Below are 13,266 nucleotides of genomic sequence, written 5' to 3' on the forward strand. Positions count from 1 at the left end.
ATGGCGCATTTGGTCTTTTTTAAAACTAGGTTGGGGGGGGGGGGGAGGAATTACTTGCTTTTTAGAAGTTCTCCATGAAAAAATGAGCAGTGTTGAGCCTAGTGGTCACGTTCTAATGAGAGAGTGAAAATTACATATTTTGTAAATAAACTATTGTGTACACTTGTTTTGGTCATATTTATAAATTGAAATTTGTACTTGGTTCAAATGTGACTGTATTCTTACCATATTTTTTCTCCATTATATTAATGTCTATGTCGTTATATAGCACTGTCAATTATAGTTGTTGAACTAATTGGACATATATCTACACTGCCAACACTGGGCTCAAAAATATAAAAAAAAAAATAACGGACATATTAAATACAAGGTAAATTACTGAATGTTAACTGCCATTGAAAGGAAAATTGACTTGGTAATATTTTTTAAGACCGATGTCTTGAAACTGGTGTATTCATAGACTCTGCACCAATATAATTAAGGGAATTTCTGATTTTAAGCTAAACTTAACTCATGTCCAGTAATAATGTTTAATGGGAAAATACTTAAGGAAAGTGAAATGTTCATGTACAAAAAAAAACTGTCTTTGCAGACAAGGAACAGGCATATTTTGCATTGAAAAGGGAAGTTTAATATAGTTTAGTTTTTTTTTTTAATTTCCACGGTATCAGTCAAAATATTTGACGTCACAAAAAGCAGTGACAAAAGTAGAAGTAGTACCGCCATTCTGTCAATAGGAGTCAGTATAAACCTGTGAACATCAGATGTACGCTTAGCAAAGGGCGCCATTCGCAGAGGAAGACGAGGTATCTTTCCTTTTTTTTCCTTCCCTCAGTGGTGTGGTCGGATGCCTACCTACTTTATGCCTGAACGCCGACACTCCAGCTTTCCTCCCCGTAAACGACATCGGATCTGCACTGACCCCTTTGTGGCGAGGATTAAAATAGAATTCTCTTACCCTGCTTTTGACTGGCCAAGGTAAGTTAACGTTGTCATCAGTTAGCCGGCTAAGGCAATGCTTAGCACGCTAGCATTAGCAGGCTCATGTTCCAGCAAAATAACGTCCGCAACTGACAAAATGTCACAACTTCGTTCGTTTGTTCAAGAAATCCGAATGCTTGTATCCATTTAGAATCCGCTGTTGCGCGTATGTAGTTGTGTTACACCTTTACAACTGTTTGTGTTGGAATAGCGATTTAAGAGTCAATATTGGTTATCATGAACATTAAACATCAAATGTGGCCATCGTGCTCCTCTGTCGAAAGGCTCAAAGAAATCCTTGACTGTTCAATATTTTTATTGAGGTGTTTATCAGAAGTAGAACAGCCTTACATACCCAGAGGCTCACAATTCCCATTGCTGAAAGTCTTGTAGATTAGAAACTGGGTTGTTTTGTGATTTTTGTAAACAAATAATTGCACACACACACAAACATATAATAACGGTCATCATAAAATAAGTATTGTCCTATTAAATAAATTGTATTTTTCATGTTTTTAAATAGGTATCACGTTGAAAGTAAATACTTCCATCCCTAGCCTGATGATGGAGCGACTTCTGAAACCACAGGAAAGCAGCTCCGTTGGAGATTTGAACACTGGTGGGATTTGCTTCAGCTGTGAACAGATCTTTTCCACTCAGCAATTTTTGGAGGAACATGTGTGCCCTCTTACAAGTCACATCTGCTCCTGCGGAACCGAGTTTGCTCTGTACGAAGACATGTTCAGCCACAACCTCACGCACGAACCGGGACAACAGGTGCTGCATCACGAAACGATAAAGAAGCGCCGATTTGAAAAACACATCGAAGAAGAGGAGCAGCTGAAACGCTTCAAGTTGGGTGAAGTTGTCTGGAACCTTGATGGTGGTTCTGGGTCTGTAAAGCAGTCTCCGTCGGCATCAGCTTTTTCGACTAAAATTTCGAAACCCATCTCTTACGTGCCTAAAACATATCCGTCCATGGCGTCATCTTTTAATGGTGACCAAACTGGATTAAACATGAAGAGTATGTTTTCAACTGTGGGAGCCCCAACAGTCGATCTTTGGACAATTTACCAGCCCGTGGTGTTGGTGCAAACAATCCGTAAGTGGAACCAGTGGAAGCCGTACACTTGCGGTAAATGTGGTGAGGGTTTCGTCACCAAGCGCCTGCTAATTTCGCACACTAGTAGTCACATTGCTGACAAAATCTGTGGCTGCATTGGATGTGGGCTGCTGCTTTCCAGCAGGAAGTTAATGCCTCGCTTCCACACGTGTAACTCTTCCAGCACCACCACCAAACTCAAACTCATAACAGCCAGACCGCTGAATTACAAGAGTCCAATCCAGGAAATCGACCTGACTCGGAGCCCGAACAAGTATTTGAATGCGGGAAACGAAAACAATCAGATGCTTCAAGTCACCTCTGCCCTGCAGTTGAAAAATGTAAATGTGCGAACCTACAGCAGACTCTCTCAGGGAGGTCGCACCATGACTTCCCAGCAGTTCAAGCATCAGAATTCCACGCTGAACGCCCCCCAGAAAAGCGGTTGGAAGCGTCCGCCCTCACCCGCAACAAAGAGCGGCAACCTGAGCAAACCTGCAAAGACGTCCCCCGGGGCAGCTGACTTTACGTGTCGGGTGTGCCATGTCTCATTTGAGAGCACTCAGATGCTACAGAGGCACAAGTGTCCCAAAGCAGATGAATTCTTGGCCAAGCACGGCCGTATCGGCAAAATGATCCAGCCCAGACGGGATGTGCTGATATCCAAGGCCAATGCGACCCGGGTAAATGGTGAAAGGAGCCGCGCATTCTCGTCTGATGCCAAGAACCAACAAGTTACTTATAATAAAGGACAACATGCTGACAAAGTGGATACAGAAGATAAGGAAGATGATTGTTACATCGTGGAAACCGGACAAGAAAAAACATCTGAAATGATCTACCAGGTCACCTCATCTGTCCCCATTAAAACTTGACCAGTTTGCATGTTGCCGATCATCTGCTTATCTTCATTCCAAATGAGTAAAATGTTTCCTGACGTCTTCTGTCCTTTTAAAATCCATGTATGTGTGCGTCAATTTAGATTTGATAAAATGAAAAATTCATATGAATCTGGCTTATATATTGTCAGGACAGAACATTTGAATGCTCCATGTTTACCGGTGTATTTGAACATTGGTGTTAAATTACAAAGTCAACCAATGTATGTTAAGATGAGAGGTGAGCCAGCAAGGCACTGTATTGTAGATTTCTTGTCCTTTTTCTAAATATGCTTCAGTGTGATCAGAATGCCTTCGGATAAGCGTTCACTTCCATGACCATTTTAAGTGAACTTTATGTATTATTAAACTATATTTTCTAATTCTCACTTAGGTTTCAATTTTTTTCATGACTGTGCTGTTCATTAATTTTGTGTCCAAATCATCCACAGGACCTGTAATCTGTCAGCCAATCTTTTGCCAATACGGTACTTATGGTTTAAAAATTTGGTACTTGGTGGGTTTTGAAGAACATTTGGCCCCCACACACACTACTTAAACACACATCAGTGGGTTGTTTTTGGCATATTAGTGTTTAGTACTGAGACAAAACTACACGATCTGTGTGTTCTGTTTACAAGTAGTCCAGATTTTAACTAGTACAATTGCATGTCCCTCGTACCACCTGCACACATTCAACTCGTAGATAATTTTGCCTCACAAGTAACGTGACCACCACCTTACTTTGTTACTAACAACAAAGCATAGTGGAAAGCCGTTTGAATTTTATTTTTTTATTTTTTTTGATGCATTTAAGATCTATAAAAGGAGTTGCACTCGTTGAACAAACCTAACACTAGTGGCAAAAACATGTCACTGGGAAGACAATCAATCGTTCTACTAATGCACTAAATAGAGTACGGACAATTCTGGACCTTAAGATGGAGATCAAGTTTATCAGACCAAAATAAATGCTCAAACGGCTTTCCATGCTATTGAATTGTTTACATTCCTTCCAGTCATTTTAGGTGTCTCATTTATCCAGCAGAGGTCGTCGTTTGGCAACAACGCTAAACGGGTCATTAAGAATACTGTACTTTGAATCACAGTACTGTATTCCCCGAGGGGAAATTCATTTTACACTGCGCTGAATATTTTGTGTTGCACACCACACTACTCTGAGAAACGGATCACACACATGCCAGGCGTGCAAGGGGGTTGGAGAATAAGAGTTGAAGAACATTGCAGCTTTTCACGAACTTTTTCAGTTTAAGACATCACGATTTTCCATGGACACAATCCAAATAACCAAGACAGGCAAGCTATTTTATGCCCGGGTGAGGTTTGGGAAACCTATACCTAAAACTAATAACTGACTACTCTAGTTTGTATTTGATTGCAATTCAAATGACTGCTTCGAGTGGCCTTAGGTTAGCCAAAAGCAACGTGGAACCTCCAATCGCGCTGTTTTACGAGAAGAAATAAGGCTGCAGATACAAGTGAACTGTTTTAAAGCAGCATATTCTGTGTATGTCGGTTGCATGGTAATCACTGTTTTCTGTTATGCTTCGACTTCCACTACAGGTAATATCGAAAATTCCAACGGCACCTGAAGTGCACACTTCGTGCATCAGACCCGACTGATAGTGTCATATAGGTAGCTTTGTGCCACTACCACACCGACCCAGTCAAGTCATGGCTACTCTAAGGTGCTGAAAGATGCAAAAGTCGGGGCAGGCTTGCAATGCCCAACAGTCAGATTAATGGATGTGGTGGAAGGTTTATAAAACAGCCACCGAGCCACGACGCTGTTTATAGCTTCGTGCTAGCCAGCGCTACCTAGCCGAGCAAGTCGTCAATGCATGGCCACCAGGGGACCAGTGTTGACTCACCCACCCAGGCAAGCACTTTAACTATTTTTCAAATAAAAATTACCCTCACCACACAATATTGGCAACCAAGTATTGAAGAGTATCATTGGCTTCGACAATGTGCTGTTGTTCACGCGTCTGTGAGTGTTATTGGTAATGAGCTAGCAACCTGGCCTACGATATGCAAACGCCATGTCTATGCAGACTAATTTCCGATTTTAAAATAGCAGAAATTAAGATTTTGGGACAAGGCCGCTGTCCTGATATCACAGGCTAAATATGGTGCTGTAAGATGGGCTCACTGAGGCGAACATACAAGAGTGTTGCGAATCGACTACTTTTGTCATCTTTTAATAGTACAGTTAAGTGTTTGTTAAGAATGTATTTGCTTTTGTTGAACTATGAAAATACTGTTAAAAGTACAGGAAAATGGTAAGACTCCACGTAAAAATATGCTTACCTTTCGGAAAAAAAGCACCACAACGTTCGACAAATTATTATTACGTTTTAGGAGTATTTGTGGGATTAATGTTTTTGTCCTTTTCATAACAATTCCTCTGAAGTTTTGTCAAGAGATTGACAGATAATCGCCCATTTGAAGTGATATTTATTTGCAGTGAAGGAAAAAATATTGGCATTAAAATTGCAAGCCCCAACACTTGAATTTTTAAAAAATGGATGTAGGCATGTTTATCAAACAGCTTTTCAGATGTGCAACATTTAAAAAAATTGTGCGTTTGCGTACAGCACCAACGGTGTGTGGTGTAGTACCAAGCTTGTTCTGTGAGATGCAGCATTCCCCCTCAGGGCATTCAGACTGCCAGAAAATACAAGGGGTAAGGAAGTAGGAGTTGAAGAAGAAACATAAAAAAACTAGGCTAACTGTTAACTTGTCTGGAAACAACATTGAGGAGGGAAAATGTTGTCCCTGTCATTTTTGTCTTGGTGAATGACTGGAGACACGTGAAATGAACAATTACACAACTCGTTGCTCCTCAATTTGTGTCAGGCAACAGCACAAACTTCATGTCGCCTCCCCACTGGCTATCGTTCTGTTTCACAATCATGAAATCTGTGGCTCCACGGACTTCTGTGTTAAACACACACAAAGATTCGCAAAAAAGAAACAAAGTTATTTAACATTTACACTTTTCATCCCCTATCGTTTGCCGAGCAGATTGGGAAAGAAAAATCATTCGTAACATACCCCCACGCTGCAGGGTAACCTTTCAGAGACATCTGACAAACAGACTTTTTGAAAGTGACTGGAACAATGTTGTAATTCGGCCCAATTTTTGTTGTGTGTGTACCTCGCTTTAAAAGTAACATGTATGTTTTTTGAGTTGCAGAGTTGTAATCCCTGTTCATTCCACAGACTCCTGACATGGGGAGTAAAATTTCCTTCAGCAGAAGGAGGAGCGACCAGTATACTGTCTCTGAATTAACTGCTGTGACATCGCATCCTTGTAGTTCCTTTCATCCACCGACAGACTGCAAAGAGGTAGCTAGTTAGAAGCACAAATATAACCCTTGATTCATCCATCACTCTATTTTGTATTCTGCCTACCCTGTTCAGGATTAAGGCCACCTTTCCCCGTTCCTAGCTCCTCGACTGGTCGCCAATCAATTACAGGGGAACTGAGATGAACAAATTGAGTGAGAATTGATCCCGCAACTATGAGAGCCCCAACTAATGGCCTGTAATTTCATAAGTAATGTTCATGATGATTATGCATGTTCTGTTTTCTTTGAATTTGAATAAGGCTATTTCTATTGATACGTTTCTTAACACTGGTCTTTGTTTAGAAATATTTTATATCGTTTGAATTGAAGAGAGACTATATAAACAACATATATTTCTCATGTTTTCAACCTTAACATTCACGTAAAAGGAAAGGGTACCTGCAGAGGTCAAACCATTGCTTAGGCTTAAGAAATACTCTGCTTGGAAAAACTGGAATCATCTTGCATCTCTGGATGTAATTGTCTAACTAACAAATTTTTGAAAACATACTTTGCACATAATGTAGATACAAATGAAAAAAAAAGAAGACAAGCAAACAAAAAAGTCAGCACCTTGTCAGTGTTTAATAACTGAATTTCATTTTCAATTGAAGACTCAATAAAATACATGTATGAGGTTCCTCTTTTCCACACAGACGTATGGTGCTTTTTAGCTTATTTATTTATATTTGTTACACGATACAGCTATGTCACCATAATCAACTCTAGTGCAATACATAGCACAGTAGCCTAGTGACTATCCCCACCCCCGCCCCCCCAAAAAAATCTTAATACATGGGCCGCATTTGCATGCCTTTTTTTTTATAGCCTGGGTCTGATGAAACACTTTTATGACTGTGATGTACCAGTGTTATTGTCTTCTGCAGGTGCCCAGAGCTACAGAATGCATTGAGGAGAAACAGGATTCTGAATGGGGGGAGGAAATGAAATTGACAAATCGATGTAAACCTTTACCTGCATCTCCCTCATCAGAGACCCTGAAATCCGAAGCACCTGTTAATAGCAACCGCCAACCTAATGCTGTCTCACAGTTAGGGATGGATGCGAAGACTGAAATGGCCCCTGCAAGTGTGTGCCACTTGACAACAGACAATCATGGACTACCTGTAGCAGGGAGAAGGACAAGAGGGCATCCTAGAAAAATTAAATCCTCAAAGCTCAAGGACAAAATGTCTACTTCTTCTGACAAATTTGTGGCAAATCAACACGAAGAGCTTGGCACTGCAACACGAGTGCCAAATTTCGCTAAAAGCCGCAATGCTGAAGCTCTTTTCTTATCTCACAATGAGACCTCTCGAACTTGCACAGCCCCTGATCACAAACCAGAGGATGGGGTATCTTTGGGGTCTAAAAGAAAAAGAGTAAGACCAACTGAAAGGCAAATGGCAGTTTGTGAAAATCCTGAGGATGATCTTGCCCGTCCGACACAAAAACTGAGAAGTCTAGTAGAACGACATCTCTCAGCACCGGATGAAAACAACTGCTCTGACGTCATGGTGGCCCCAAAAGAAATAGAGCTCTCTCCTCCTCCTAAAAGCGCAAAACTTCAAGCGAATGAAAAATCTAACTTGCAAATTGATCACCAAACCGCTGCTCAAGTTTGCAAACCGGATGTTTCGGTATCGCTGGTAAGCGGTGACACAGGCACTAGGGATGTAGCAGAAATGGGCAAACTGCAGGGTTTGGATGGAAAGCCTCTGCAAACTCTTCCTGACAAGCCAATGGAAAGGGATGGTCAAAATCTAGTGGTGAACCTTTGTGGAAACAGAGGAGACGTGTCCCCTCGGTCTCTCGTCCGAGGGAAAATTGAACAAAAGGACGGTGACCACGAGCAGGCTCTTTCAGCTGACAGCAAAGGTTGCCCGTCACCACACTCTGTAGACCGACCAGAAGGAGTCGAAGGTGTCATGCCCCACATGTCCAAGCAAGTACTTCAACAAACTTATTGTAATAATTCCCCCAAAATGCAACCAGGCGACGGTAAAAGTCTCAAGGAGTCAGCGTGTCAGAGCAATTGCGACAATTCAAAGAATGCTTTCCCTCCTCTGATGACACGGCCAAGTGACAATGATACTGCAGCGTCCTCTGACCAACCCCCTAAATCTGTTGAGATCCCCTCCATTGTCAAAGTTGAAAACACAGAGGCAGCGCTGGATCATTTCGATCCCTCAATAAAGTCAAACACTCATAGCAATTATCAGCAGAGTGCCAAATTGGCCGCCTGTTCTGCAGGTCAGCACTTCCAACACACCACTTTAAGACGCAAAAAAGGCCGCAAGAGAAGACGGCGAGTACCCGTTTTGTTACGTCATGAGGGTAAAGGTGAAACTCAGTACAAAACAGACTGCGGCGATACAAACACTGCGGCTGACCAAAACATCATCTACATCCGAAAAGGGTCAAAAACCCTGCTGAAATGTGCTATCTGCAGCCGTACATATAAATTTATGTCTCAGTACGTTATCCATCAACGCGTTCACACAGGAGAGCGGCCCTTTGAATGCCCCGAATGCAAAAGAGGTTTCAGCAAGAAATCCAACTTGAATCTCCATCTTAAGACACACGTAAAGAATACCTTAAGTCAAGAAAGTCCAGATTGCAAAATGTTCTCCGATGAGAAGTATTTTAGCCACACGGCGATCCACGCTAAAGGCCCAGACCGAGAAGATTCCAAGTTAAGCGTGACCGATAGCTCTGGAGAAGAAACTCTTGAGAGAGCTTTGGCCCCTGGAAAGAGCGAAAGCAAAGTGTGCCAGTATTGCGGGAAGTCGTTCAAATTTCAATCTGCCCTCATAAGACACGAGCGTGTCCACACAGGGGAGAAGCCTTACAAATGTGGTATTTGCGGCAAAGCCTTTGGCCAGTCATATTTCCTCCGAGTGCACGAGCTGACGCATTGGTCGGTGAAGCGTTACAACTGTACGGGCTGTAAAAAGTCTTTCAGTCATTATAGCAATGCAAAAAATCATACGTGCAGACCTCCGGAAAGCAGCTCCCTAATCGAGCCTAGCCAACAGATAGCAAAACCTTCCCTGACGTACACGTGTCACATCTGCAAGAATGTTTTGGACAACCTGCAGAAGTTCAACAAGCACATGAGCGCTCACATTGGTACAAAGCTGTATCGTTGTTTGTATTGTGACAAACTGTTTGGCCTGCTCTCTGAGTTTCATGCCCATTGCGGTTTGTGCCAAGGAGAACAAAAAGGCTCCTGCGTTGGGGTCAAGGAGGAAGAGAGAATGTCGGTCGTCGAGTACACAGTGTCTGCGCATAGGATTTCATCGGAACAGAAATTAAACCCCCCGCCCGCAAACGGCAAAAGTGAAAACCACAAAAGACCACCGTCACAAATGATCTGCAATAACGCCAACTCGATCAAACGGACAGTGACACGGACTCGTCTTCTTTCGCATTTTGTGTCAAAATTGAACAAACTAGACAACCGATCGGACCCCAGGAGTTATTTATGCCCCAGTTGCGGTCGCCTGTTCAGGCATATAGGAAGACTCCGGGCCCACATGCTGACTCACGCTCCACATCAGAGTTACGCCTGCTCTTATTGCGGGAAGACTCTTCAAAACTGGACCAAACTGTGGCGTCATCAAAGAGTCCACCGGCAACGTCGCGGTCGCTTCACCTGCGCGTTATGTGGGAAAGGATTCCGTTTTGTCGAGTCCTACAAAAATCATATGAGCGAGCACCCGGGCTTCCGTTGGATTCACTCAAAGCCCAAGACTGTGTTCCTGCCTTACAATTGTGATCAGTGCACAAGTCGTTTTAAAACTCTTGATTTGTTGTTCAGTCACCAACTTTGTCATTTCTCAGCACAGGTCATACGCCTCGGCCCTGTTTTGGATCAGTCCTTGTATGATCATTCTGCACAGTCGACTAGCATGTTAAATCCGGTGACAAACCGGCAAGCGGTAACACTCTCGTTTGAATCGGGAAACAACACCCTTGCGTCATCAGTCCCAAAAGGCAGTGCTCGTTTGGCTTCCCAAAATCAAGACTTGCACCCAAAGGAGTCCCCCTTTCTGACTTGGACTTCGTCTGACCAAAAGCAGGATTTTGGCTTGGATAAAAGTGCCCAAAGTGCCAGAACCACACACATGCGCGAGAAACCACCCAGGCGCCCCAGAAAAGATCGGGATGTGCTAAAAAAGCAAAAAGCACCTCCGAGAACTGCAAACAGATATCCATCTCCCCAAAAGGGGTCTTCACAAGGTCTTATTTGTGCCATGTGTGGTCATGAATATGCTGTCCTCTCAGATCTTTATCATCACTATTTGCAACATGCGCGAGGGCAAGTGTAATAGCCTAATATCGTCATATAATGCCACCGCGAGCATATCCACTCAGCATTGCATTCTAGTACCAGAAAACATTTTTACAGTACTGTACACCGAATGTATATATTTTTGATTCATGATGTTCAAAGATACCGCACGACAGAGCGTAACCATTTTTGCTCGTAATTGTCAGAGTTACCCATTAAAAAGTCACTAACCTTTGTCACCTCGTACTGGATTGTGTTTTTGTTTTGTCATTTTTAACATGCATCTTTGAATTCATTTTCAAGCTCTGAATATACAGGATTTAGTTAAAAAAAAAAACTCATCTGAATTTTGTTAATGACGAGCAGCTGTGTTGTCAGAAAAGAATCAATTCTACATTTTCCAATGAACAACCTGCACTATAAAATATATCATTTGCTGAATTGTTGACCCTCTGTCTTGACGAACTGCTGCCCTAAAGCAAATTTCAGACTGAATTTTGACTTGATTGACTCTTGCAAGAACATTTTTCACATTTACATAACTTGTATGGATAGTGCTGTAGTTTGTCGTCAATAAATGTCCTTTTTTTTTAACGTGCCATCACCCTTGGGCTATTTTTGGTAGATTTGCTGAAAAGACTTGGAACATACCTCTGCGCAAAAGTGTGAGCTGTGGCTACAGTGTTCCTTGGAATGATGGCGAAATATATGTTCCTAAAGAGCTTGAGTTACGGCACAGAAAGTTCCAAGTGAAAAGTGAAGAGTACACCACAACAATAACATCAGCTTGAGGTTTACAATTTATTTTCTTGACGCACGAATGTTCCAACAAGCAATGTCTTTAGTTGGATGACATGGTGCTGCGAATCCAGGAGTTGTAGTTGCAGACCTTGGCGTAAACACCAGGCTTGTTCCTCTGGGCGCAACCGTAACCCCAGGACACGACACCCTGAAGCTGGCCGTTACACACCACGGGGCCACCGGAGTCTCCCTGCACAGGTACCAAATGCAGCATGAGCACAAAAGCTTGGTTTTGTTCACTTTCAGAATCTGTGATCTTGTTGCTCTTACCTGGCAAGAGTCTTTGCCTCCCTCCAGGAATCCGGCACAGAACATGTTGGAGGTGATCTGTCCAGGGTAGGAGTTCCTGCAGCTGCTGTCGCTCAAGATGGGGGCATCCAGGCACCTCAGACGGTCAGGGTAGTTGTCTGAAGAGGAGGAAAGGACACACGTGAGTGCTGATACATGGAATAAGTGGATCCCCTTGAGGGTTTTTCTTTTTTTAACTGACTTCCAGAGCCGCTCATGTTGCCCCATCCAGAGATCAGACAGCGGGTGCCTGAGCCGGCACAGCTGGAGGGCAGGGACACGGTGCGCACGTAGCTGTTCAGGGTGGCGGGCTTGCTCAGCTTGATGAGCATGATGTCGTTGTCCAGGTTGCGGCTGCTGTATCTGGGATGTCTGATGACCCGACTGGAGGTGATGAACTGCTCCGTGCCCTCGTTGACGGCGATGTTGTGCTCACCGAGACGCACCTGGATGCGGCTGCACAGAAACGCACATGACGGTGATGCCAAGTTCAAAGTCCCGCAGAAGTTTCATGTCAGCTGTGTTACGACTTACGACTTGTAGCAGTGAGCAGCAGACACCACCCAGGTGCTGGAGATCAGGGAACCTCCGCAGAAGTGGTAGCCAGAGTTCAGAGACACCTGGTAGGGTACAGAGTTCTTTCTGCACTCGTATCCACCAACAATCTTGTCGTCCTCATCATCAATGGGAGCGGCAACTGATTGAATTCCAGAAAGACCCAATGATTATGTCTCGTTGGGGTGACTGTTTTACAAGTCAGTCACCAAATAATATGTCTGATCGATACTCACAAGCCACTGCGAACAGCGCCAGAAGAATGAAAGCCTTCATCGCGATCCTTGTCTGAGCCTCAGTGTCTGCTCAGTTCTCATCCCGAACCTTTTAAAGCCTGTTGCACGGTTTCGATCTACCACCGCTTCAATTTTTTTTTTCCGTCATACCCTTATCTTCTCAATGTGTGTGTGTGTGTGTGTGTGTGTGTGTGTGTGTGTGTGTGTGTGTGTGTGTGTGTGAGAAAGCACACCTGGAATGCAGCAGCCAAAATGTTGATAATGAGAGCATCGGTTACACTCTAAATCCAACATACATTACGTAACATGAGCAAGCAAGAAGCTGCACTTCATTATGTCTACCAAAAGTAAACACTTTATGTGAGCCACAAATTATCCATCAATTCAAACGGCCATTCTCTTTTGGACGTTTTAATATATCATTTAACGGTTCCTTGGTACGTATGAAAGTGTGCTGAATTAGTCAAAAACAACATGGCAATTACATTTGGCTGCATATTAAGATGCATTTAGGGATTTGCTCCGAGATTTTCAGTTGTACCAACAACATTTTCATATTCTTATAAATATGAATCGATGGTAAAACCGAGCAACACAAACTGTTTTGGGAGATTTGAACGAAGATTTCCTCATGTCTAAGACAAACGCCCTCAGATATTTCAAACGGCAGTATGACAAGAATATGCCATGTCAAATGATTCTGTACAATACTTATTCTGAAATGTGTATCATTTGGAAAAGCCCCCCCCCCCCC

At 43.0% G+C, this 13,266-nt stretch overlaps 3 protein-coding genes across 3 annotated transcripts; 2 read left to right on the top strand and 1 right to left on the bottom strand.

Annotated features, from left to right (window-relative positions):
* The first annotated feature begins 756 nt into the window (after window positions 1-756).
* LOC109525596 (zinc finger protein 30-like) lies at window positions 757-3,350 on the top strand. Its single transcript, XM_019886193.1, has 2 exons — window positions 757-978; window positions 1,505-3,350. Exon 2 carries the CDS (start codon window positions 1,543-1,545, stop codon window positions 2,956-2,958), a length of 1,416 nt encoding a protein of 471 aa, XP_019741752.1. The 5' UTR covers window positions 757-978; window positions 1,505-1,542; the 3' UTR covers window positions 2,959-3,350.
* Window positions 3,351-4,514: 1,164 nt separating this feature from the next.
* LOC109525588 (uncharacterized) lies at window positions 4,515-11,226 on the top strand. Its single transcript, XM_019886180.1, has 3 exons — window positions 4,515-4,861; window positions 6,208-6,333; window positions 7,223-11,226. Exons 1-3 carry the CDS (start codon window positions 4,820-4,822, stop codon window positions 10,667-10,669), a joined length of 3,615 nt encoding a protein of 1,204 aa, XP_019741739.1. The 5' UTR covers window positions 4,515-4,819; the 3' UTR covers window positions 10,670-11,226.
* Window positions 11,227-11,414: 188 nt separating this feature from the next.
* On the bottom strand, window positions 11,415-12,594 carry LOC109525605 (trypsin-3). The gene is made up of 5 exons (XM_019886207.1): window positions 12,513-12,594; window positions 12,256-12,418; window positions 11,924-12,177; window positions 11,704-11,840; window positions 11,415-11,623 (listed from the first exon to the last, which is right to left on the bottom strand). The coding sequence occupies exons 1-5, from the start codon at window positions 12,550-12,552 to the stop codon at window positions 11,474-11,476; spliced, it is 744 nt and encodes a 247-aa protein (XP_019741766.1). The 5' UTR covers window positions 12,553-12,594; the 3' UTR covers window positions 11,415-11,473.
* Window positions 12,595-13,266: the final 672 nt, after the last annotated feature.

The sequence above is a fragment of the Hippocampus comes genome, unplaced genomic scaffold (genome assembly GCF_001891065.2).
Source record: "Hippocampus comes isolate QL1 unplaced genomic scaffold, H_comes_QL1_v1.1 scaffold335, whole genome shotgun sequence".
Classification (NCBI taxonomy): Eukaryota; Metazoa; Chordata; class Actinopteri; order Syngnathiformes; family Syngnathidae; genus Hippocampus; species Hippocampus comes.